The following is a 27,929-nucleotide window of genomic DNA, read 5'->3' on the forward strand; positions in this document are numbered from 1 at the left end:
TTCCTGACAGATTTGAGAGCTTTCTTCTAGATCAAACAAGGAGTTAGCAATCTCCTTGTGATCTACGGAGGGTCCTCTCTTTTTCACCACTGCTGCAGGGTGTCTTAGGTCTGTCAGGACCCTCTGGCAGAAGGAATTTGGTGAGCCTCCATAGAGCCCTATCAGTGGTGGTATTCAATTTTTTTTACTACCAGTTCTGTGGGCGTGGTTTTGGTGGGTCTGGCGTGGCTTGGTGGGCATGGCAGGAAAAGGGTACTGTAAAATCCCCATTTCCACCCTACTCAAGGGGAAGAATACTGTAAAATCCCCATTCCCTCCCCACTACACTAACCTGCTTTCCAGCTCCGTTCTTCTGTGCAGGGCAACAAAAGAAGACCCAGCCAATCAGCTGGCATTCCAATCAGCTGGGACTCAGAAGGCAGTGAATTAGATGGGGGCAGGGACAACCAGAGGTGGTATTTACCGGTTCTCTAAACTACTCAAAATTTCCTCGACCGGTTGTCCAGAACTTGTCAGAACTGGCTGAATACCACCTCTGTGCCCTATGGACAGTACACACCATATATCATAGTGATGTCAGCTCCACCTCTCTGAAACCAGCTACTTATTGAAGATATGAATTCTGATTGTGAGTAGGATGAGAACTGATAGGGAATAAATATGAAGAGTAGATTTCTTGTTTCTTCTCCTTTCTCCTTTTTTGAAATATTCTAAGTACATTCTTAGAAGTACATAAGAAATTATTGTAGGTTTGAGAGAAAACTACTGCCACCCATCTCCACAATCCTCATCTCAGACACACCAACAACAGCCAAGCCTCCTATAACCTACCCTCTCCCATTGGGCCTACCACCACAGAGAATGAAGTGCAAGGTCTATTTCACAGACAAAAGCCAGGAAAAGCACCAGGCCCAGACAAGATAACTCCTTCTTGCTTAAAAGCTTGTGTTTACCAATTGGCCCCCATCTTCACCCACATCTTTAATAAGAGATGTGCTATGTTCTTTCTTGCTTCAAATGCTCTACTATCATCCCAGTGCTGAAGAAACCCTTCATCAGGGAACTGAATGACTTCAGACTGGTTCCTCTAACATCTGTAGTTATGAAGACCTTTGAAAGGCTAGTGCTGGCCCACCTAGAAACCATCATGGATCTGCTGTCAGACCAGAGGTGGTATTCAACCAGTTCACACCTACTTGGGTGAACCAGTAGCAGTTATTTGGCATGGGTTGCCGAACCAGTGGCGACCCCTGGCTGGCCACGCCCCCAACTCGGTCACCCGGTCGCTCACTTGCGATTGCTCTCCTAGCTTTCTGTTCCCCATGTCCTCTTTCTCCCTGGGGGAAAGGAAGAAAGGCATGGACGCTGCAAGTATCGCTTTCCCTGTGTAAGTTAAAGTGTCTGGAGTGAGAAAGAATGCAGTCTGACAGAGGGGGTGGGGGTGAATCGAGCCTTGGAGCACTTTTGCAACACAAAAGAAATGCATTTTAGAAGCAGCAGATCCTTTAAAAACTTATCCAATGATTCCCTATGGACGCTGCAAGTATCGCTTTCCCCGTGTGAGTTAAAGTGTCTGGAGTGAGAAGGAGTGCGGTCTGACAGAGGGGGTGGGGGAATCCATTCCAGCCTTGGAGAAGTTTAAAGAAGCTGCTTCCAAAATGCTTGTCTGTTAAGTGCTGTGTGTGTGTGTGTGTGTGTGTGTGTGTGTGTGTGTGTGTGTGTGTGTGTAAGAGAGAGAGAGAGAGAGAAAGAGAAAGAAGAAGAGGAAGGGAGAAAAAGAAAGAAAAAAATAGGAAGAGAGAGAGAGAGAAAACTCTGTGCTATTTTTAATTGTTCCATTATTTATCATTTTACACTGTCCTTACACCTAGGGTGATATTTCTGCCTTTCTTTTGTTCAGGGCTACCACATATTTTTCAGGGTTTACATGCATTCAATGTCAATAGTCCAGAGCATAAAATACACACGTGTTTAACAAAAGTTGAAAAGGGACCTTGGAGGTCTTCTAGTCCAACCCCCAGCTCAGGCAAGAAAACTGAGGATGCCAAACTCTGAGTAGAAATCCTGGGAAAAGTGTCAGAATAATACGTTTCTCCTTAGTTTTAGGTTGCTTCTCTCTGTTCAGTTTCTTTTAAAAAAAAAAAAAAAACAAGTTTTATTTTCAAGACAAACAATACATAGATACACATAAAACAAAACATAAAAGCATAAAAAATCTCTTATCTGAAAGTTGATTAGTCCCGGGGTTAAAACTCTTGGTACAGACACAAATTCAAATTCATATTCATTTTACATACCATTTCATATCTTATTAACATTTTCAGTTTTCTATATGTCTTCTCCTCTCCTTTAAATTTTCTCAATTTTATTTTATTTTATTTATCTCCTCTAAATTCATATCATAATATTTATTATTCTTTGTCTGTTCTATTCCTTTATTTTCCTTCTTTAAAAAAAAAGAAAAAACTTCTCCTGCACACTATATGGAGTATGATGCCTTTATCTCTTTCCCCTACATTTATAATACTTAATATAAAACATATAACATATATTGGGATTCTGTCTGGTACATTCTAAAATTATACTATATTATCAAAAATAATACAAATCTATTCATTAGTATTAATATTCATTCATATCTTAAACATTTAAATCATTACTTTTCAATTAAATCACATACTTTTATGGGAGCCCTATTTTCCATATTATATATTATATCCCTCATCATATATTATAACTCATTATTTCATTAAAAAGTACCTTCTTCTTCTACTTCAATTCTCATTTCACAAAAAATTTCGCTAGTATACCATATTCTAATCATTAATATTAACAATCATTTATATCTTAAACATTTTATCCATTTCAATTAAATATCATGCCTTTGTGGGAACACTTATGCTTTTCAAAGATTATTACCCCCCTCCACATCACAATCTTGAATTATGTTTCGTTACAGTACTCCCTTTTCTTAACCAAAAATTTCACTAATTTATGTTAAATATTTTATCACATTTTAGGTTACATATTGTTTCTAATTTTCTATGTTTACTTCTAAATATAAGTATAAAAAATGCAGTCTTATGTACCTTTCTAGAATCCCTTTAACCATAAAGCTTATCCATTATCTCTAAAAAAAATTTGCTTCTTAACATCTTGCTCCCCACCATTAGGACTTCTCATCCCTTCCTTTCTTTCTTGTTCCTTCTTCTCCTTATCCTCTTTAACCCCTTGTCTCTCCACCTCCCTTTTATTCTGCTTTCCCCCTTTCTGTTGTTTCTTAACATAATATCCCCTTTTCACCTTCTCTTTTTGGGCTATTTTTCCAGATCTTAAAGACCTTTTTCCCTTTCTCTCTTGCTTTTTCTCTTCTCCAGTCAAAGTAATTTGTTCATCAAAGATGGCATCTCCTTCTTCTTTGTCCCCATCATCCTCATTCTGCTTCACATAAATATAAACCGCCATTTCCAAGTATTGAAAAATAGTGTCAAGACCATCTTCCCCTCCTTGTTTTTCTCTTTCAAATTTTTGATATATAAGTTCCAATTCATCCATAGATAATGCCATTGTGTATAGAAAAAGTTTTTCCAAACAACCACCCAGATGATTTAATCAGAAGTAATTTCCAAAGGTTCCAAAGTCACCAAGCAATCCAAACAGACTATTTCTTTTAGATACCTTCTTCTTCTTCACTTTCTCTTTCTGGGGTTAAAGTAATCACAAATCCTTTTCAAATATATTTTTGGAAGTTTTTAAACTCTTTGTAATTCTAGGCAATCTTCTCCTTATTTTCAAATTTTGCTCTAATTCTTTTTCACTCTCCCTTCCCACTCACAGCCAAAAAGGTTTTTGTTTTTTTCCGCTGTCACTTTAGGAAGGAGAGTAGAACAAAGAAAAAACTTTCCCCTTTAGAATATTCGCAGCTTAAAACTCTCACAGGGAACAATATATACTTAGCAGCCTTCAAGATTCCAGGTCATTTTCTCCCGTCTTGTCCCGGTTAGAATCAACTTTCACTTTTCTTTCAGCTTCCTCCCTCCTGCACCTGCTTGTCCGGCTGCAGCTTTCTTCGTGGCGGCCATTGCTGACCGCCGTTCCTCCGCCTCGGGAAAAGGGGGTTTAGCCGGCTGGGGAGGGGGTTGCGACACCCCCAAACCCCTTGCCGGATCCCCCTGTCTTCAGCTGCCTCTGCGGGGCAGCTATATCCCCCAGATCCAAATGGATCGGGGGAACCTTGACGGTGAACGCAGCAGGGATCGCGCGGTCGCGAATCCCTGCCGCCGCCGAAAGGTTGCAAACCGGAAGTCCTCTCTGTTCAGTTTCCATCCATTGCTTCTTGTTTGCATTCTGCTTCTTTTGAAAATACATTGTTCCCCTTTCTTTGTGGCAGCCCCTTAAAAGCCTGTTGCCTATCACACTCTTGAGTAAAGCATGTGAGCCATTTCCTCCTTTCATTGGTCCATGAAAGTACATCTATAGTATGTAGATAATAAAGTCAAAAAAGGTGAACATTTTTACAGAACTATAGATAAGTTGAGGCTGGGTGACAAGGAATGGCGGGAAGGGAGAGGCCAGGTGAGGCACCCCTTGATATGAGTGACATTGAGTTTGCTACGCCCACCCAGTCACATGTCCACCAAGCTATGCCCACCCAGTCACATGATCACCAAGCCACACCCACCCAGTCACATGACCACCAAGCCATTCCCACCAAATAAGCCATGCCCACAGAACCAGTAGTAAAATTTTTTGAATTCCACCACTGTATTAGACCCTAACAGCTGCCTACTGAGCAACTAGATCAACAGATGATGCTGTTAATATGACTCTGCACTACATCCTACAACATCTTGAAACTCCTAAGCAAGGGTCCTCTTTGTAGACTTCAGCTCTGCATTCAAACCCATCATTCTTCTAACTAAACCAAATCAGCCAACTCTACCTGACCACACTTGTAAATGGATCACAAGCTTCCTAACTGACAAGACACAGCAGGTGAAGCTAGGCAAAATCGCATCAGATACCTGTACAATTAGCACAGGAACCCCGCCAGGGCTGTATGCTCTCTCCACTTCTCACTATATACCAGCTCTGGAGCTGCATGTGGCTCTTTCACCCCTCTGCTGCGGCTCCCTGTCACTCAAAATATGTGTCACAACTGCTGGCACACAATTTATTGAGTTTTTTGAGCTCCGGTAGGCCAACTATGGATAAATCCAAGAAAAAAAAAGTTTCAGAAGAAAACAGATTCAACTACATTTGCCAGTTTTGTGGCTGCTCAGGAAACACGGGAAGGGTTTTGTGGTTCCCAGTGTTTTCTCTTCTATGGGAAATGAGTTCAAATGGCTCTTTGAGTGTTTAAGGTTGCCAACCCCTGCTATATACCAATGACTGCACCTCAAAAGATCTCTCTGTTAAAGTACTGAAGTTTGCAGATGATACAATAGTGATTGGTCTCATTCAAGACAAGGATGAATCTGCACACAGATAGAAGGTTGAACAACTAACCTTGTGATGCAACACAGAACAATCTTGAACTAAATACTCTCAAAACCATAAAAATTGTGGTAGATTTTAGGAGAAACCCTCCTATACTACCATCTCTTACAATACTAAACAACACAATATCAACAGTAGAGACCTTCAAGTTTATAGGTTCTATCATATCTCAAGACTTAAAATAGAACTTCTGGTTGATGTTGCAGCATGAACAGCTGGAAAATAGCAGGCTCTGCCAAGCTGGTAACCGCTGTTGGGAGCCCCTTGGAGGTCATAGCCGCCTTGGAGGGATGGTGAAGGAAGGAGAGGTCCTTCACTGATCACAAGGAAACTGCAATTTCCTTGTTAGGTCTGAAGCAAGCTCTACCCAAATGACAGCAGGAACGACGGCCATTTTCTTTGGCTGTCACAAAGCTGAGACAACTGGGACCACAAGATTTGTGCTGGAGTGGTGTATGGACAGAGCATTTAAACTGGGTGAGATATTTACCAACTGTTACTCTAAAGATTGGAAGTAACAACAAGAATATTAAGGATAACTCCTAAGTTTAAGATAGTGGTGGATTGACACATGAAGAAAAAAAACTGAGAACAAAGAGGCGAAAGAAGCCTAAGACAAGCTAATAAAATACAGAAAGCGTGGAAAATTTGAAAAGCAATCTCCAGGAGAATTTATCTGGTTTATTTGTATTTTTAAACCCCCGTGGGATTTAATCGGAAAATCAGCTGTTTTTGACAGACTATTTAATGTTGGATTTGGGTTAAGAGCCATCTACTGGAGGAAGAGAAGTACTACAGCACTATAGCTGCAGCATATTAGAGAAAATTATTTCAATACACACAAAGCCTAATACACAGAATAGAAGCAACAACATCTGGAGGACGGCCTGACCTTGACACTTCTGTTGATGACTTGGATAATTTGGAAACATTTACTGAGCCTTTTTTTTTCTTTTTGCCCTTTGGAAGATTTAAATACTCTCAAAACCATAAGAAGATTTAAATAATCTCAAAACCATAACCATGGTTATTGGATTATGGATTTGAAAGATTGGAGGAATCTAGTGGTTTAATTTGGACTTGGACTATTGGATTTGGACTTGGACCTAGATTTTTAATGTTATTTAACAGAACATCCTACAAGACAAAAGTAGAAAAGTGCTAGAAGAAAAGAGAAAAGAAGGACAGCTAAATAAGACTTGAAAATTTGGACAATTGGGAAATATATAATTGGGGAAATATAACAAGGGGCTTTACAAAATGAATTTATAAGAGACAATAGAGCTATATAAAGAATATTGTTTATGTTAAAAGGTATGTGTGAATCTTTAAAAGGTAATAAGGAGACAAGGGGATTGCTTAAAGATAAAGAAATGAATGTAGCAGTTACTCAACAATTGGGGGGGAAGAGGAACAGGATATTCAAGAAATAAGTGAGAAGTTAGAAAAAGCAGTGGAAGGGGAAAAGCAAAATGAGACGCAAGCAGTTAAAAATAAAGAGGAAAAAGGAAAAGTTTATAAGAGAGAGAAAAGAGACACAGAGAGAGAAATGAGAAAATGAGAAATAAGAAAATGATGGAGAGAGAGAATGAAAGAAAGAAAAAAGAAAGAAAAGAAAAGAGGAAAAAGAAAGAGGGAGAAGAAAAAGAGAAAAATAGAAATGAGAGGGATGGGGACCCATTTCCCCCAGAAAACACCAGGAATCATAAAACCTAGGTAGGCATGGCTGTGGGTCGTGTGACTGGGTAGGAGTGACATTGAGTTGGCCATGCCAACCCAGGTTTTGTGGCTCCCCGTGTTTTGTTTTCTGTGGGAAACGGGTCCAAATTGCTTTCCTTGTGCATTTGGAAGGCATCCCAGTGAAGAAAACTATAATATACAAGCCTTCTGACTCTGTCTTCTGTATAATAATCTTCCTCTTTATTAGTTTATAATATAAAATACAAAAATACAAAAACAAATAATAGGAAAAATAGGGGAGGGAAAAGGGAAGATAAAAGTGTAGAGAAAGGGGGAAAAAGAAAGAAAATGCATTGATTTCCGACTTTCTTTGATGCAGTAAAATATGAAGTAACATCAAACCTCAACTTTTTACTTTTACATAATATGTAATATAAACTAGCAATTTCTATAACAACAGATCTATCTAATCAGTAAAACCAAAATCAGAGTTTCATTTTTTGCACCTCAAGCACTAAGTCCAGATGTGATTTCCAAGTAGAAACAAAAGTAGTTGTGTTTTTTCTTTTATCAAAGCAGTCAATTTAGCCATCTCTGCTAATTCCATCATATTTTGCAACCATTCATCCATTGTAGGGATTAAAATGTCTTTCCATTTTTGTGCATAAAATAATCCTGCTGCCATCAACATACATAATGTTAAAGTTCCATTTTTTTTCTAAGTCTTTTTCCATTAAACCCAAAAGAAAAGTTTCTGGTTTTATCTTTAAATTCACTTTAAGAATCTTTTGTATTAGAATACGAGTCCTACTCCGATACTTCTTTGCTTTATCACATGTCCACCATAAATGATAAAAAGTCCCTTCTTTAACTTTGCATTTCCAACATTCATTTGAAATAGCTCTATACATTCTTTTTTTTATATAAAAAGTTTTTTATTTATTTTAACAACAAACATAAAACATCAAATAAAACCATCTTTCTATTGTATAGTGTGTTGGTTGGTACATATCTTTTGTGCACGATATCAACAGTCTTTCCTTTCTAAATTTAAATTTAAATTCGTTTTATATAGATCAACTATGCATATTACATATTACATATTACATATTACTCATTAGACTTCAATTATAAATTCATGTCATCCTTTTTGAGCAAATCTCAACTTTTACAAAACCTAGTTCATAATAGCATCCATTTCATTGTAATCAGTTTTTACATTGTCTTATCTTTATTATTATATTTATATTATATTTTATTTCCCTATTTTCTTATCTAGCCATTGATAAAATAAATTGCAATGTTTTTAATATTCTTTATCTTCTTGCTGTCTAATTGCTAATGTCAATTTACTCATTTCTGCACATTCTATTATTTTCTTAATCACCTCCTCTTCTATTGGAATTTTTTCACTTTTCCAATTTTTGGCAAATATAATTCTAGCTGCTGTTAAAACATTTATAATCAGATATATCAATTCTCTACTGTATCCATCAGGTAAGATACCCAATAAAAATATCTCTGGTTTCAAGTCTATATGCTGGTTTTTTTTCATTTTTTCCAGCCATGTATGAATTTTAGTCCAGTATCTCTTGGCTTCCACACACGTCCACCACATGTGATAGTATGATCCAGGTATCTGATGACACTTCCAACATTTCTCTGATTTGTTCTTAAACATCCTTGTTATTCTTGCCGGGGGGTAGATGCCACCTGTAAAACATACAATTTCTCTTTATATGTTGTTGACATTGTTATTTTATAGTTTTGAAACCATAATTTCTGCCATCTTTCTAAATCTATCCCATATCCAAAAATTTTCCCACAAGCAATCATTGTTTCTTTTACTTGTTATTCTTCTAATTTTACTCCAATATCATATAATTTTTTAATCACCTTCTCATCAGTACCTGTCAAAATTCCATCTCATTCAGTAAGTTCATTACAAAATCCTTCTGTCCTACAATCTTTATCTGAATGTATTTGCACATATGAATACCAATTCATCTCTATTTCTTGTTCCTCTAGTTCTTGCTTAGATTTGAGTTCATCCTCTTCATTTAATATTTCACCATATTTTACTGTATGTTCCATTTTATAAACAATTGGATATGCAAATGCTTCTATAGTTGACAAAAGACTGGTATTTTCATGTAATGTTGTTTCCTTATTTTCTCCCATATTAATAATAAAGCATCCCAAATATGTCTCCTAAAATACCCAAGTGTTTTACTTTCCTTATACCATAAAAAGGTGTGCCATCCCAATAATAGGTTATGACCTAATGTTAACAATCTATTATTCCTTAAGACTATCCATTCTTTCACCCACATCAGTGTTGCTGCCTGGTAATATAATTCCCAATTGGGTAAACCAAAACCTCCTTTTATTCTGATATCGTGTAACAATTTTAATTTGATTCTTGCCTTCTTTCCCTGCCATATTAGTATTATTCAGTATTATTTTATTTAAATCCTCAAAATATTCTTTCCCTAGTTTAATTGGAATTGTCTGAAACAAATATAAAATCCTTGGTAATATATTCATCTTGATTGTAGATATTCTCCCTATTAGAGATAGTTGTAGATTTTTCCATTTGTTTCAAGTCTGTTGTTTGAGTTTATAATAATTACATTCTTTGAGTGTTCTACATCTGTATTCCTAAATATTTAACTTTATTTGTGATCTGGATATTCGATCTCTCTTTTAATTCTTCCCTTTGTTTTTCCACCATATTCTTGACCAAAATCTTAGTTTTGTCTTTATTTATTTTCAAACCTGCCACCTGTCCATATTCTTCAATCTTTTCTATCAATTTAAGTGCTGTTTTTAATGGTTCCTCTAATATAAAAACCAGATCATCTGCAAACGTTTGTAACTTGTATTCCTCTTTTTTATTTTCATTCCCTTTATTTCACTATCATCTCTAATATTTCTATTTAAAACCTCTAAAGTCAAAACAAACAGCAGAGGCAACAGCGGGCATCCTTGCCTAGTTCCTTTTTTAATATTAATATTATCTGTTAAATCTCCATTTATCATTACTTTGGCAGATTGCTTATAGTATATTGCCTCTATAGCTTTAGTAAATTTTTCACCAAAACCCATTTGTTCCATTTGTAATATCATAAACTACCAATTTACATTATCAAAGGCTTTTTGCGCATCTAAAAATACCAAGGCCATTTGCTTCTCAGGATGCGTTTCATAATATTCCAAAGTATTCAAAATTATTTTCATATTGTCTTTGATTTGCCTCTTTGGCAGAAATCCATTTTGATCAGCATGTATAAAATTGTTCAAATATCTCTTAAGTCTTTCTGCCATTATTGAGGTGAATATTTTATAATCCGAGTTCAGCAGGGAAATGTATCTATAATTTTTAATTTTTGTAGATCAGTGTCCTCTTTTGGTATGAGGGTAATATAAGCCTCTGTCCATGAGTTGGGTATTTTAGTTTTTGACAAGACTTCATTCATCACTTCAAGTGTTAGGATACTTAAAGATTCCTGTAGAGTCTTGTAAAATTCCACTTGTAGCCCATCTGGGCCCCAGAGCCTTTCCGGTATTTTGTCTCTTTAATGCCTCAGTTAATTCCATCATTGTTATTTTCCCTTCTAACATTATTTTAATGTCCTCAGGTATATGGGGTAGCTCCGCTCTTTGCAAGTATTTTTTAAGTTTTTCTTCATCAATATTCTCTTGGTTGTATAATTTTTCATAATATTTCTGTACTATCTTTTTCTTTTCATCATTTCCATTACAAATCTTTCCTTGATCGTCTATTAATTACATTATCTTTTTCATTTCTCTCTCTTTTTCAATTTATATGCAAACCATCTGCCTGGTTTATTTGCATTTTCAAAGAAATTCTGTTTGGCATTCCTAATTTTTTGAGCTAACTCTTCTTTTTCCATCAACCCCATTTTGTGTTTAACTATGTCCATTTCCTTTTTAATATCCTTTTTTTGTGGATATCTTTGTAAGTCCTTTTCAAGTTACTTGTACTCTTCCTTTAACATCTGTTGCATTCGTATTTTTTATATTTATTTTTCTCATATAATCTATTATCAGTCCTCTAGCATAGGCCTTCATGGTATCCCATAAGTTTTGTAGTGAGGGACTTCTGGTTTGAAGGGCTTCGGCGACAGACAGGAATCCACGATCGTGCGCGGTTTCTGCCTGGGCTCACCGCTGGAGCGTCCCGAGCCGGCTGGTTTCGGGGCTAAGCCACCCCGTAGAGGTGGTGAAGAGGGGGGAGACCACCAACAGGGTCAAGGAGAGCCGCATCTCTCCTCCTCAGCTGGCCATTACTCCCTTTCCTGAAGGCAGTAGGAGCGGTGGTCAGAAATGGCCACCTCAAAGAAGAACTCAACCGGAAAAGAACGTGCAGGAGGAAGATAAGAAGTGAAAGTTTTGGCTGACCAGATTAAGTTGAAAAAGCAATAACTAAGGTACCATGGAATTTAAATTTTACAAGAAATAACATTGCTCCCAAAGAAGAGTCGGAAGCAGCGAAAGAAAGTGAAAAGGGAAAGAAAGTGAAAAGGCTTTTTTTTTCTTCTCTCTCCTTCCTTACATTGACAACTAAGAATAAGAAATTGGAAAAATCCGCTTTGGCATCAATAGGCAATTAAGCTGAAAATATAACTAAATGCCAAAGGGACAATAAAGATTTCTGGACATTAAAAACTTTTTCTTCTATAAGCAGGAAGGGAGAGAAAAAGAATAAGGGCAGGATCTGGAAGAGGGAGGAGACTGCCTGGACTTTAAAAGAATCTAAAGTAAAATTTCAATAAGATTTGTAAAAGATACATTTTAACTGAAACTTTGCAACTAAATAGTAACCCCAGGAAGAGAAAGTGGGGGGGGGGAGAAAGAGCAAAAAGAAACAGCTTGATTACTTGGTGACTTTTGGATTTTTAGTTATTAAATTTGAATGACTAAAATCAATCGGGTGGTTGTTTAAAAATTTCTACAATGGCATCACTTTTGGATGAATTGAAAATGGAACAAAAAGTACAAAGAAGATGCACAAGAAGGGAAGGGTTCTTTTGGCTTCGTTTTTCAATTCTTAGAAATGGAGATTTGGAACTATGAGAAACAACAAGAAAAGACTGCAAAACAAGAAGACTGGGTCAAAGAAGAAGCCATCTTTAATGAACAAGTAACTCTATGTGGGGAAGAAAAAGGAAAGGGGGGAAAGAGGATGGAGAATTTAAGACTTAAAAAAACAACCAAAGAAAAGAAAAATAATTCAAAAAATAAGTATAATACTGAAAAGCAACAGAAAAGTGGAATACAGAAGAGGGAAATAGAGGTAGAGAGACAAAGGGGTAAAAAGGGGAGAGAGAAGAAGAGAGGGAAGAAGGGAAGGAAAAGAAGTTACAAAGGTCCAGAGCAAGATATAAAGAAACAGGACCTATTTAGAGATAATGGGTGAAAATCTAACTGAAAGGGGGATTCTGTAAAGGTACATGAGATTGTGTATACTTGTAATAGAAATAACTTTAGAAAATTGGAAACAACATATGATTAGAATGAGGGATAGAATGGTTAGTGTAATTTAGTGAAATGTTTGTGAATAAAGTAAATGAAATAAAATAAATGAGAAAATTGAATTAGGAAGGAATGGGAACATTTTAATTAGTCAATGTTTTATAAAATATAAGTGAAGAGGGGGGGAATTGACTATGGAAAGTTTATAATTGTTCCCATAGAAGTATGATATTCAATTGAAAAGTAACGTGAAAAATGTTAAGACTTTAATGAATATTAATATTAATGATAGAATTGAATTGGAACGGAATGGTTGTTTTAATTATATACATTTAGAATTTTTTCTTTTTTTCTTAAGAATACTGTGTGTAGTTTAAGAATGTACCAAGCAGAATCCGAATGGAAGTGATGTATTATATTGAGTGTTATAACTTTAGGGGAAAGATATAAAGGTGTCATACTCCAATCAGTAACTACAGGAGAAATTTTGTTTAATGAGAAAAGATAAGACAATTGAAACAGGGCAGACAAAATATATAAATATAATGGTTTGAATTGAGATGAAATAATTAAAATAAAATTGAGGAAATTAAAAGAGGGGAGAAGCCATGTAGAAAATGTAAAATAGTAATAAGATATGGAATAGAATATAAAAATGAGCATGAACCTGAATTTGTGTCTGTACGAAGAAATGTAACCCGGGATTATGCTGCTTTCAAAAAAGATGTTTTAATTGTATTTCTTTTCTTTTTGTGAAAACTCAAATAAAATTTACCAAAAAAAAAAAAGTTTTGTAGTGAGGTGTCCTCGTTATTTTCTTTGAAGAAAAAAGCCAATTGTTTTTTCATCTTTTGTGTAAATTCTTTTTCTTTCAAAATTGTGTTATTCAAAGTCCATCTAGATCTTTTCCTTTGTCCTTGGCACTTAATCCATACTGGTTTATGGTCCACCCAAGTACTTGTTTCAATATTAACTTCTTGTATATTAGAGATTAATTCCGTTGACATCCAAATCATATTCTTGACCATGATGAGTGTCTATTAGAGTAAAAAGTATATTGTCTATTCTTTGCATTTCTTTCTCTCCAAACATCTTCAATGCTTAATTCCTCTACCATTTTGAAGAAGGATTTTGTTTGTTAGCTTTCTGTGTCCAATTTTGTGTCTACTATCCCATTAAAATCTCCCATAAGACATATTTATATTCCAGTTCTATAATTTTCTTATGCTATTTTTTATAAAATTCTTCTTGTTTACCACTGGGAACATATATTGCTACTAAAAGTATCTTTACGTTGTTATCAATTATTTTCACCATGAATATTCTTCCTTCTTCATCTATAAAAATAAATTCAGCTTTAATCATGTTATTAATGTATAGAGCAACTCCCGCCCCCCCTTTTTTTGTGCCAATGAAGTATATAAATTCCCAACTTTTAGGATGTTTCAATACCTGGGCATGTTGTTTTTTATGTGAACTTCTTGGAAGAAGATTATGTCTAATTTTAATTTTTCTAATTTATGAAATATTTTCCTCCTTTTGGTGGCCGAATTCAATCCATTTATTGTAATCAATTTCTTTTCTTCCATTATTTATATGTTATATGTAGGGTTTATAGCTCTTGTAGATCTTTGCTCCCTTGCTTCTTTGAGCTCCACCCTTCCACCTACATCTCCTTCTTCACATATTGTTTCTTCTTGTATTGCTTTATATCTTGCTTCGGCCATCTCCTTTTGAATTTTGACTGTTTCCTCCTCTCGTAGTTTCTCATCTTCTTTTCCTCTGAAATATTCTCCATAAAATAATTCTGCTTTCTATATTGAGTCTAATCTTTGCTCTTGCCAAGTGAATATGAGGCCTTCGGGAAACAGCCATCTATAGTTCATTCCCTTCTTAATTAGAATTTTTGTCAGGAATTGATACTCTCTTCTCATTTCTCTCACTTTTCTTGGTACTTGTTTTAGGACTGTAACATCCTTGCCTTTATATTTCAATGGTTCATCTCTTGCACTTTGTAATATTTGTGTTTTGATTGCTTTCTTAGTAAATCTTACATGGGCTTCTCTAGGTAGTTTATTTCTCATTGCATATCTTGTAAAGACTATTCCATCCATCATTTTCTCTTTGGATATCTTCAAAGCATCTGCCAGTATTTCTATCATTATTTCAGCAAGGTTTTCTCTCTTCTCTTCTATGTTTTGAAATCTGAGATAAAAATCTGCCCTATCCATCTCCCAGCCCAATCACGTTCACAACTGTCAATCTGCTGTCAATTTTGCCAATTTTCATGTCTCTCGGTCACCTTTTTCTTCTATTTTTTGAAATCTTTCCTCATTCTTCATCATTGTTTATTGTATATTCTGTATTTTCTCATCTGTTTTCTCTGTTCTGTCTTCTATTCTTCTATTGCTTGCATTATCATTTGTAGTGTGACCTTCTCTTTTTCCTTCTCTCTCTCTTTCTCCTGTTGCAACATCGTGTATATTGATTGCTGGCCACCAAGTGGGGTGGAGGAGGAGAGTATTGATGAGCTTGTGGCAGTTGCCTTCCTCATTTTAGGTTAAGTACAAGTCTAGTCAGCAGAAAAAAAAGAAAAAGAAAAACAGCTTGCAAAAATATGCAATCTTCAGGTTCTTCTTTACCTTAATCCAGTTAAAAAGAGAGAAATATATAAAAATAAAAATTAAAAATAAAAATTATCTAAGAGAAAAAGATCAAGTCCGTAGAGGAACCCAAAAAAACAAGAAAAAGAATACAAAAGTAATCCAGCAGTGATATTAAAAAGGGAATTAAAAAATAAACCAAGGTAAAGTAGAAAGAAGAAAAAATATTGTATTCCAGCAATGAAATCGAGGCCTAATTAAAACAACAACAACAAAAAAACCCAGAAGGATCAGGCTAGTCGCAGCTATCAGCAGAAAAAGAAAAAAATAAAATTTTGCAGTTTGAAAGTTCTTTCACAGAGTAAACCACTGCCACCATATAATGTCCAAGGCTCACTATAAAATTTTAGATAGGTTTCAGCAAGGCAAAATTCAAGGTCACCCTAAGCTCTTTCCTTTCAAATCCAGTCTCCAGCTGTTGAGATTGTTTTGCATAAACCTGCAGAAACATTTCTTCAGTGCTCAGCTCTCTATCTTCTGAAAGTGTAAATAGTTTGGCTGGAAAGTTTCCCTCAAAGTTCATTCCTTTATTTCCTTTATTTATTTGTGTTTTTTTTTTGGAACTTAAATTCTCCATTTTCTTTTCCTTTTTACCCTTTTCTTTCTCATTTAAAATCATATATCCATTAAAAATGGCTTCTTCTTCATCATCCCAGCCTTCTTGTTGTTGCATTTCCTGATAAGTAGAAATCGCCATTTCTAAGAAGCAAAAAATAGATCCAAAGGAGCCCTTGCCTTCTTCTTCCTCTTCTTTTAACTTTTCAAATTGCATTTTCAGTTCTTCAACAGATACGATTGTGGAAAATTTTTTAAACAATCCAAATGTTTTCTTAGTCTTTCAAAAGATAGTTCACAAAAGCCCCAAAGTCATCAAGCAATCAAAGTCAGCACAATCGGCACAGTCTGTTTCATTTAGCACTTTCTTCTACTTTCTCTTCCTGGGGTAGAATTCAATTACACAATTCCAAGGTATTTTTTGGAAGTTTTATTGCAATTTAATCTCTGATTTTATAAAACTCCAAGCAATCTCCTTCAACAAATCTTGGTATAAATCATTTACCTCTCTTCCTTCCCACTTAAAGCAAAAAGATTTAAATTTTTAAATGTCAGTGTTTAGAAATCTAATGTCCCCTTGGCTTTAATTTTCAAAGTTAGTACCTTCTGCTGCCAAAGCGGGTATTTCCGATTTCCATCTGCTGTCTCCGTAGGGAAGGAAAGTGAGGAGAGAAAAAAAGCTTTCACTTTCAACCGCAGCTTTACAAACTTCTGGGAAGCAATGTATCATCTAAAGAGCCAGTATTCAGATGTTGATTGTCATCCCGGTTCAGCCAAAAGCTTTCACTTTCTTCACTTCCTCCTGCACAAAACTTGTCCGGCTGAGAGGTTCTTTGTGGTGGCCATTGCTGACCGCCGCTCCACCACCTTTGGAAAAGGGAGTTAAGCCAGCTGGGGAAAGGGGTTACGATATCCCCAGACCCCTGCCCGGATCTCCCCTCTCTTCAGTTATCCCTACAGGATAACTATAGCCTCCCAATCCAATTGGATCGAAGGCACTCCGGCAGCGAGCGCAGCAGGAATCGTGCACAAACGTGAATTCCTGCCACCTCCGAAGCCTGACAAACTGGAGGATCACAGGCAGGGGAGATACCTTGATCACATCAATAATCTTGATGTAACCTCTGTCTCCTTTCCCGTCTTTGCTGTGGATGTATTCATAGAAGGTTTGGCCATGTGAACCTTTTTTTCATTCTTTTTCCTGAAGTATTGTTTAAACTAGATTGCCTCGAAGACACGCACCCGCGGCTCGCTTTCCTGGCTCTGCCCAGCCCACACGGCTCTGGCGCGGTCCTGGCGGGATGAGCGGAGGGTCCAGCAGGGAGGCGCTCACTGCCTTGGTGAGAGCTCTGCTGCCGGGAAGGAGGACCCGCCTGTCAGCTGCGCTGGACACACCAGGTGAAGCTCTTCGCGCTCTGCCCGGCGCCAGGCAGGGATGGCGGCTGGACACTTCTCCCGAGGTGGGCCAATCCTGCGCTGCGGCCCCAGGAGATTCGCCTCCCCACGTGGGGTTGGGCTGCCCTCTCGGGCAGGGGAGGCTTTGTTGTAGTAGGGTGTCGTTTTTAAAATAATTCACTTTACCTTCGAAGGCAAAGGGAAGGCGGCGACAGGAGCGCCTGAAGCCAAGTGTCTCCTCAGGGCTCCGGTTGCAGGGAGGAGCCCTGACTGGCCGCACGTGGCTGCGCCAAACGCCGCAGCAGCAAGGGAGAAGGGAAAGCAACGGTGGTAGAAGGTCTCCCGAACATCCAAGCTGTCGCCGACCGCTCACCCGAGGATGCAAGGGGGGGGAATTAAGTCACCCCCAAAAAGACGGCCTAGACGTTTTTTCGGGGGTCAAAAAAAATAAGGCCCAGCCTTATTTTGTGAGAAACACGGGAGGGTAATATAGATACTGATAACTCTTATTAAAAATCAATGGGGGAAAATATGCTGTGGAATCCAAGTGAAAAGATGTAATGATTATTATTGTAACTTCTTAAAAATAATGGTTTATTGGGAATTAAGATGAGGGAATAAAGGTATATTTTAATCATTGAGGTGTCACACTCAAAACAGTAAAAGGGGGGAAACCTATACTTGTTTTTTTTTTAGTGTTAAAATTTGTATTAATCTAGAATTTATAAAAAGAATGTGTAATGGAAAGGGAATATGACAGACTAAAGAACCAACTAAATTAATAAGTATAGACTATTAAAAGCAAGGAGAGACATTGGTAACTTTTTAAATTATTGTTATTATTAGGCAAACACATATTGTTTATCTTTATTTTTAAAATAAATATTAAAGGATTATATTTGAAATAATTGAAATGAAACAAAAAGATGTTTCGATTGAGATTAATGAAAGAGGCTCGAATTAATGTGTTTGTTTCTCTCCTTACTGAAAATTTGGAATGGAAAAGGTAATAATAGAACTAAGTATGCATGTATGAATGTATAATTGCTGTCATATTTATAGGTAAAGGTGTTGACCCGGAAACATGTTGTCCACTAAAAAGAGATTTTTGTTTTTAAGGTGAAAAACTGAATAAAGTTTGTTAAAAAAAAATTAAGTGTGCCAGCCATTAATCAAATGAGTCTTGTCTTAAACAAATTCCTAAGCTTTTGAGAATGGGTTAAATATTAGGGGAAATGGAATCAACTGGTATCACAGTTAAACAAATTAATACTCTAATTTGGTTTAAAAGAAATTAAAGTTTTTTTTTCTTTTTGAAGAACAGAGTGGGACTGAGTGGCACACATGGGAGATGGAAATATTTTATGTAAAATAAAACGGGGTCGTGTTATACTTGTCTGTTTATTTCATACATCATATTCTCAGGTAAATAAGTATAGGATAGCAAGAAACATATACAATATTTTATCCATTTTGGTGCAAATTCAATCCACATTCTTTTTGAAAGAGAAAAAAAATATTTGTTGTAACTGGCCAGTTGGTGGCAGACTTATAACAGGAAATTAAGGTGGCAGTCCTTACATCAGTACAAATTGCTGATTTTAATAGTTCAGTGTTTGTATAATTTTTATATAATAATTCCTGGAACATACAGAGAAAGTCACAATTTTCAATTCTGTAATGTTGGAGAGTGAGGTCTTTTGATTATATAGTTTGTTTTCCTGTGTAACTTTATAGTCTTGTTTTTTCCCCCACATGAGCTGCATAATTAGTTTTAATTCTACTGTTCTTATTTCCTTTGTTGGTTTTTGTCCTGTGGTTTCTCTTTCTAGAGACACCGTGGTGCTCTCCTATCAAGGTAAAATATGGTTATGCAAATTGCAGAAGTCCTCAGGAAAGGTATTACAGAAATGTCTTGGGCACCACATGTGATATTCATTGTCAGAAAGGTTATGAACTGCATGGTCCTCAGCATCTTATTTGCCAGTCAAACAAACGCTGGTCTGGGAAAGTTTTCTGCAAACGTAAGTGGCTCATTTTTTCCTGAAGATTTGTTTTGAAGTTCTTTGCTTCTGATCCTGTTGCTCTTGGCCATATATAATTGAATTTTAGTGGGGCTTTTACTAGTTACTGTTTTAGCATAATAAAAATTAGTTATGGAATTCTTTGCTCATACAGAAGAAACTTTTAGCAGTGGAGGTTTTTCTATGCTGGTTAAAAAGCTGAAAGTTTTATACAACAGAATACTTTTTTTAGTCTTCCTATATATTCCAAAGGGAAGAAATTATGTGGGTTTTGTTTTAAATTGCATTGGCAATATTTGTTGTAATTAATTTCATTTATGTCTCTATATGGTTATATAGGCTGCTTTAAATATATGCACATGTAGCTTTAAGGATTTATTTTAAGTGTAATTAATGTAACTTTTATAAAAAAATTATACTGTCATTTTTAAGCTTTCCATGGGAAAGGAGTTGCAAGAAATACATAGCAATAAATATAAACATCAGTACTAAAAAGACAAAGGAAAATATTTCAGACTTCAATAAGAAAAATAAAAGACATTTTTTCCCCTTGCAGTGCTTTTGTAGATTTGGTGTTTGGTCCTGTTTCTTTTTGTTTCTGACCATCCATGCTGTACTTGTGTAAAAGCAAGGCAGCAGTAAAATTATTTCCTGTTCAGAGCTCAGTTTCTTTATGCAAAATCACCAACGTTTTGCTTCTACATGTTGCAAATATAGAAATATTTCATTTCCACAGAGAATTACAAAGGATGCCTTTCAGAACTCTCAGTATATATCTGCCCCCATGCTCCAATTTAATCCAGATTTGCTCTAGATATAGTCAAGCACAAATAAACAACCTTCAGGAGTGCCATGCTATGAGTTAAGGTAAATAGATCCACTCTGAGAAAAGAGGTGATTGTTTGGAAAGTTTAGCAATTTTCTCCACCTGAGGAATTGGGAATAAGTTGTAGTTGAAAGTTGTTCTCCTATTGAATTTTAAAGGATTATTCTCTAATGCAGTGCCATTATGAAATTCAACCCAATTCATCCTTTGCTTAGCAACCAATCAAACTTTGTCTCACACTATGAGGAATAAGGCCCTTCAACTTTCCAGTAAGAATTGGAGGAATACAGTAGATTCTGGAAGGATCTATGGCCACAAATTTACTTCACCTCAATTATTCTATAATACAGATTCCTTTATAAGAAATGCACCTGCCTTTGTGGACTGGACATGATAGAAAATGCTACCCATGTTTTATTCTCTATAGAAATTATTACATCAAAAACTGTATATCACAACCTTTCTGTTGCATCATCCAGCCAATCAGACTACTTCTATGTCTCTGTACTGCTTTCATACAAAAATGATTTTTTTTCTCATGATATTGTAAAATACAGTGCAGTATAACGTAGAGCCTGATAGGAAGTAACAAACATGTCTTCAGTAATTAATGTTGATTTTCTCTTACAGAAAAACGCTGCCCAACACTTTCTATGCCACCTAATGGAGGATTCAAGTGTGTTGATGGTGCATACTTTAATTCTAGGTGTGAGTATTATTGCTCACCGGGATATCAGTTAAAAGGAGATAGAGTAGTACAATGTATGGATAGTAAAGCTTGGAGCGGAAGACCAGCTTCTTGTGTTGGTAAGTTGAAAATCATAATGATACATTTGGAGAGTAGTAAGAGATATACTGACCTCCCCAGAGCTACTTGACCTGTTTTTGGAGTTTTGACAGCCATGCACACACACACACACACTCCCTTCTAACCCTGCTATTCTATGATTCTGTAAGGATCTTCTGCTGGAGCAGGGGGTTGGACTAGAAGATTACCTCCGAGATCCCTTTTAGCCCTAGATTGCTGTGCTGTTTCAAAGAGTCTTCTGCAGCCAGGGTTTGTGTCCTTCTGTCAGGCTACAGAACTTTTCCCATTCACTCAATTAGAATGAACTTCTGAAAACGTATCCAAACGTATCACAAAGGAATTCTTTATTGAGATGAGACAATTCCTATAGGAGTTCAAAGCAGCGTCTGAGGTCTCTCAGGCATACAGGGATACATAAGGGAGTTTAGAACCCCTCCCCTTATCTCGATGTGTATTTGGTGAAACAAAAGCCAGGATGTTAATTCCTCCCCACCCCTCTTGTAAGGAACGATCTTTTCACAGTTTCCCAGGGCATCCCTAATTTCCCCCCACCCCCTTTTTAGAACGAACTATTCAAGAGATTCCCAAAGTACAATCTCACTGTGGAATTTTTATGACCTTCTCATCTCCTGGTTGTGCCTCTCAGAGGTGATAGTTCTGGCCATCTGGCTTTTCTCCCTCCATCATATCATGTGTGGGTTATACAAATTTGATGTAAGATTAAATATATTCAGGTTACATCAAGAAAGGATTTCTTTATCAGCCTCCCCCCCCCCTTTCTTCTTCCACTGAAGAAATGACAGATACACAGATCTGACACCTTCCTTCCTCTCCTTTCTTTTTTCTCTCCCTCCCTTCCTCCCTCCCTCCATGTATCTATCCATCAATCTATCCATATAACTCATTGACTTTTTCCTCCCTTTCTTTCTCTTTCTTTCTGTCCCTTCCAGAAACTTGCTTAATATATGTTCAAATCAGTGTTCAGCCCTGAAACTTAATGAAGTCAGCCAAATCCTGATTTCTAAACCCAGCTGGCATAAGGATAAAATTGATCGAGGATGGCACAGAATCATACAAGCCATAATAAGTTCTTTAGAAGGAAGGTCAGAATTAAAAAAAACAGATAGGCAATCATCATGTATAGATGTTATTTCTGAGACTCCTGTTAACATCAAGCATACATGATTTCAACAATTTTGCAATGGGTTTGGTATTGGATCTGGAAAGCTATTAGCAACCTAACATTGCTGCATGTGGCTTATTTACATATAAACCATACATTCCTGCCTTTTGCAAATTTGGGTTGTGTTCATCTAGTAACTGTTTCAATGTAATTAAACTGAACAGAACATTCTGGTCAGGCAAGAAGAATTTACAGATCTAGGAGAGCCTTGAGATATAATTCCTATAGTAACGCAGGATCGTTATATTAATGTAACTGAAATTTATAAAAAAATATAAAGTCCTATGTTTTATTATTTAGTGAGGGGATCCTTAGAATTATATAGCTGAAACACTGAAAATTCCAGAAACTGGAATATTTCATTTTTATTAATTTTATTCTTACTAGGCATTGCCTTATTTACAGTAACTGCCCGTTCTTTGGGCAGCACATTATAAAAGGTTGCCCTATCCATTTTTTATCAGCAAAAAAAGTTCTTAACCAGTGTGAATATTTGTAGTTATGTGCAGAATCACAAGCTTCAATTTACTGATGATTAATTAATTTGCCTTAAGGAGGAAGCTAATGTTACAATGCAAAGTTTTTTAAAAAAAGAACAGTAGTATTCATTGAGTCTAATAGATGTATATATTCATTTTTGACATAAGTAATGTATAAACCAGTTTGATTTGTACAAATAAGAACATGAAGCTATATACAGGCATGGGATTCAAATATCCCAGCAACTGGTTCGGTGCCCAGTTGCTGGATGGTCATTGGTGGGTGTGGCCTACCAGAACTTTTGGGAGGGCCGTTTTTTGCCTTCCCAAGGGTCCAGAGGCTTCCCTCGGGCCTCTGGGAGGGTAAAAATGGCCTCCCACGGGCTCTGGAGGCTCTCCGGAAACAAGCCCATTTCTGGACTTCCGGAAGGCGTGTTTTTCCCCCTCCCAGAGCCTCTGCATGGACCCTGCACTTACGTGCATCGAAAATGGGCCACGTGGAGACTCCTAGGAGGGGAAGGGAGGGGTGGGTGTGACCAGCCGGTTGGTTCAAATACTGGCTGGCAAACCAGATGCAAATTTAACATCTGGTTCGCCTGAATCAGTCTGAATCGGTAGAATCCCACCACTGGCTATATAGCTTCAGGCTATATATACTTTACTGGGAACACAGAGCCTTTCAGCAAAAATGGATACCCAGTATAAAGTTTCATATAGTTTCAATATACATTTCAATCCAAATGCAAGCAAAATATTTAAAAGTCTGCAAATGGAACTTTAAAGCTTTAGTCTCCTAGTCTTCTGCCATCTATTTTAATTTGAATAATTCCACTTTCTTCAAAATTAATACCAGATTTTTGAAATTTGGTGCAAATTTTACTAAACTTTTAGTTTTTAGTTTGGTTTTTACTGGCCTGCTAGTAATGATTGTCTACAAATAAATCAAGTTTAATTGAAATACATCATGAATGATAAAAATGAAAAAAAGTATTTTAAAAAAGTAGGGGTGTCAATTATAATGCAGTAAAAAACTGAAGACTGTTGAATAGAACAGTGCTTTGAATAGAAAAAGCACTTATTTTTACAAAATTAGAAAAATTTTGAACAGCACAGGTAACTAAAATTAAGAGTAGGCAATAAATCACTTTGTGTGAAACATTTTATTTCTTTGCATAGATGGTGTTATAAATAGTTCGCTAGTATTTTAGATATTTTATTGGTATCATTTTAATATTCAACAGTTTAATTTTAACTGTCCCGGTAGCAGTTTGTGAGTTAATGTTATTACTATTGTTTAAAAATGTTCTGTGTTGTAACACGAGCTTAAAACAAATCATTATGTTTGTCTGTGTTTTAATTTACAGATATGGAACCTCCAAGAATTCAGTGTCCAAGTGTAAAGGAGAAAATAGCAGAACCCAATAAATTAACATCTAGGGTATTCTGGGATATTCCAGAGGGACGGGATACTGCTGATGGCATTTTGACAGAGTGGGTAAAGATGTAAAAAGTAAATTGAACAATAGTGACAGTTTATAAATGTAAAAGCTGCAGATGAAAAACACTTTTTAAGTTTATATACTTTTAATTTAATACATAATGCTCTACAAGTTAGTATGAATTGAGAAGTTTACAGCATTTTAGTTCCTAGTCCTTTCTTTCAAACATGCAATCCAAATAATTTTATAGAAGTAATTGACAAGTAACAAGATACAAGATCAACTTTTATATAGCTAGTGCAGATTTTATATCCATATACAGTGTTGCAGGATCCAATCTAGGTCAGTCACCAGGACCAGAGGTTTTATCTTCTGAGCTTTCAGATTCGTGCTGGAGCCCATCTTCAGGAAACTTCTCTCTTGCAGAGTGTGTGCTGTTCTGTGTGTGGTATTTATAGTGCCTGTTGTAACTGGCTTTTTTAGATGTTGATTGGGGTGTGTTGGGTTGGCTTTTATGGCATCAGCTATTATTTGCTTGTGCTGCCCAGCCCTCGCCTTTTTAAGTACTTGATAGGCTGGTGGAAAATCATCGCTCCTGTTGCCTGTTTCACTGCCCTGGCTGTTTTTGTGCCTGCTCGTCCAACAATCTTAGTAGCTGCAAAATTGAACGTGTCCTTGTTCATTGCAGTGTGAGGCTACCAGTGACGCTATAGTATTATTGTTGTTGCATATCAGTAGATGGTGTTTTAAAAAGTCAGATTCTCAGAAGTTCCAGATAAGTATAATATTAACAATTTAGTCCATATTTTCTAAAATATATGCTGCAAGAATGAGACATTGCTGTCTTTTTAAAAGTTAACATTACTTTATTTCATTTTTAGTGTTGTTTTGAAAGGACTTCCACCAGGCTCATATTTTTCAGAAGGAGATCACAAAATTCAATATACTGTGTATGACAGAGCTGGGAATAAGAAAACTTGCAAATTTTTGGTCAAAGTCAGAGGTAAGATCTCTTTCCAGCTAAAAACAAGCACAGTCATTGAACCCAAACCACATTCACATGTTATTCAGAGATGTAGACTAGCTTCTTGAATGTACCCATCACGGCCAATATTCAGAGTTACAGTTCCAATATATCTGGAAGGTATTACACTGGTACAGGCTGATGTGGACAACACAAAATAAATAGGAGCCAGCTTTTTCAAAAACATTGAAGATAATAAGTTGATGCATTTTGTATGACTGAACTACTACACCATAATCTCTATTGCATATAGTGCTGGGATTTACTGTTGGGATTTACTCTTGAGGATAGCAAATGTTCTCTCAGATTTAGATAATTATACCCAGTGGTTGGATTCAGCGGGTTCACAGTGGTTCACGTGAACCGGTAGCTAACTTCTTCTGCAGTTCAGTGAACTAGCTGATCTTATCATTGGCTGCCCCTGCCCCTACCCCTCTCCTCCCAGCCACTCCTTGCCTGGATGGCTTTTAGCCTAGGTTTGTCTGGCTGTTGGGGGGAAAATGGATGGGGGTCTGGAGAAGGTAAGGCCAATGGTGGAGGAGGAAGATCCACCCCAGGCCCACCATATTTGGTCAAAGGGGGCGGGTGGGTGGGGGTGGGCTGGCTGGTGGACGGGTGATGTGACAAAGTAGCATTTTGGTCCCTGGCCACCTTCAGCCTGCGGGGCTCACACTGCTCTGCTCACTGCGGTTGCTCGTGAAGGTAAAGCCAACAGTGGGGGACGGAGGCCTGCTCCGGGCTTGCTATGCTCAGTCGAAGAGCACAGGCTGGCAGGTGAGCCAGCTGGTGTGTGAGGATCAGCTGGCAGAGGGGCAATGTGGGTGGTGCAGCCTTGTGGTCCATGGATGCCCCCACCTGCCAGCAGCAGCGGCAGGCAAGGCACATCCTCCTCAGACCCCCATCTTTCCCCCCCCAACAGCCAGATAAACCTACGTGAAAAGCCAGTCCTCTCTGCTTCTTTCACCTCCATGGGTTTAGGCAGATGGTTGGGAGGCTGGAGTGGGGAAAAGCCTGAGTGCACGGAGATTCAGGCCTGGCTGCATTCCCCAAGTGGCAATCCCAGCCCCTGCCACCCCTGCCAATGCCTTGCAAGCCAGCCAGCCTAGCCTGAGCACACCAGGTGCTCTTGGGTAGTCTCCTGGGGACCACGCATGAAGGGATGATCGACCCTGGCCTCAGAGAGGCAGTGAGGCAAGACCGGTTGGTGAGGACTCCATGTCCAACAAAGATGCCGGGTGGGGGGCTTCCTCCTCTCCCTCTTCTGTGCAGATTTTCAAAGAAAGGGCTGGAAACTTCAAGCCAGGTGCACTTCACAGCCCTCACCTCCCCCGATCCCGCTGGCAGTTGTGGACAGCAGTTCGGCTTTCCCAGCTGGCCTCAACCCCCAATTTCAGCCTGCCCTTTCCTTCCTCCTGTAGTTAATGGCAGTGAAAAAGGCAAGCTAGGGCTAAACCACTGCCGCTCAGCCCTCTCCCCAAGTCTGCATCTCACCCCCATGGCTGCCAATGGGCGGTGGGCAGCAAGTGACCATGAGGCTACATCACCCACATTGTCCCTCCACCAGCTGGCTCTTCCTGCCTGGCCAAGGTGGAATATGGGAGTGCCTGCCCTCCCAGACACTATCTGAGGGAGAAGAGTCCCAAACAGTGCTGGGCGAGGAGTGGTTAGGGGAGGGGTGAGGTGAGGTGCCCCTTGGCAAGAGTGACGTCAAGTTGACCATGCCCACCCAGTCACATGCCCACCCCAGCCAAACCCACCCAGTCAGTCATTAGGGCAGAGAACTGGTTATTAAATAATTTTAATCCCACTACTGATTATACCATCATCTATGTTCATGTAATTATATAAAGGATGAAATTGCTGATTAGACGTGAGCATTGCATTCAATTTATTAATGTGATACATTGCGCTTAGGAAATAAAACAATCCAATTCAGTTTGTAGTTGAAATTCCCATCATAGCAAACAGGTATAATAAATGGCATTATTCTGGCTTTAGGATCATTGGGAGTTCAGCTTTATAAATGATAGTGCTGTATAAAAACAGGATTGTTACCCAGATAGTCTTATTATTATCCCATGAATTAATAGATATTAATCATGTACTACTTATTAATTAGTTAACTAGAAATAAATACATCTTTCAAGAAGTACTAGATTTTCATTTTGATGTACCGGAATGATGATGAATACTGAATTTTGTTATTTTGTTAAAGTTAGACGCTGTGGAAAATTGAATGCCCCAGACAATGGCTACATAAAATGTTCTGGTGATGGAGATAATTATGGTGCAACTTGTGACTTTTCCTGCATTGGTGGGTATGAATTGCAGGGAAGTCCAGCAAGAGTTTGCCAGTATAATTTAGGCTGGTCAGGAACAGAGCCAACCTGTACACGTACGTGAGTAATGAATAAATCCTGTAAGAGAGAAGAATATAGCTCAGGATTATATGCATTATTTGAAACACAGCTTAACCTAATACCCCTTCAAGTTTCTTCAAGTTTTTTTTGTTAACATAACTTACATGTAGATTAAGTGGACAATATTTTGCCAATAAGCAATAAAAAAAATGTTTATTTCATTTTGTAAATAGACTGACAAAATGGCAGTCAACATAATAGCATTGCTTTTTATCTTTGTATCATTGTTATTAAAGCCAAGAAAGTTCTCTCTTTTTCCGTACATCTTCAGTGTTAGAGATATATGGAAATTTATGGAAAAAGCTATAACTATACTTAGCTTTCTATTTCTTTCCTAAAGTTTTCTCCCATTATAATTTTCAATTCTTTTATAAACCTAAAAAACAAATGATGCTGTAGTGTTCAGAATTGGAATGAAGAGCTTTGTGGAACAAA

At 37.3% G+C, this 27,929-nt stretch overlaps 1 protein-coding gene across 7 annotated transcripts in view; it reads left to right on the forward strand.

Moving 5' to 3' along the window:
• Positions 1-27,929, forward strand: part of SRPX (sushi repeat containing protein X-linked) — a 142,359-nt gene that overhangs the window by 91,512 nt on the left and 22,918 nt on the right. For 6 of the 7 annotated variants that reach the window (XR_015749836.1, XR_015749837.1, XM_087966853.1 and 3 more), the window contains 5 exons: positions 19,124-19,315; positions 20,772-20,948; positions 23,976-24,102; positions 24,932-25,053; positions 27,290-27,469. Coding sequence is in view for 5 of the 7 variants with exons in the window: in XM_087966853.1 (XP_087822979.1) it covers positions 19,124-19,315; positions 20,772-20,948; positions 23,976-24,102; positions 24,932-25,053; positions 27,290-27,469 (798 nt within the window). In the remaining 2 variants the exon portion in view is untranslated. The remainder of the gene's footprint in view (positions 1-19,123; positions 19,316-20,771; positions 20,949-23,975; positions 24,103-24,931; positions 25,054-27,289; positions 27,470-27,929) is intronic. The other variant, XM_087966857.1, reaches the window with a different exon arrangement.

This window comes from Notechis scutatus, chromosome 5 (assembly GCF_049901735.1).
Source record: "Notechis scutatus isolate UNSWTSFEM ecotype Mainland chromosome 5, rNotScu1.2, whole genome shotgun sequence".
In the NCBI taxonomy this organism is placed as follows: domain Eukaryota; kingdom Metazoa; phylum Chordata; class Lepidosauria; order Squamata; family Elapidae; genus Notechis; species Notechis scutatus.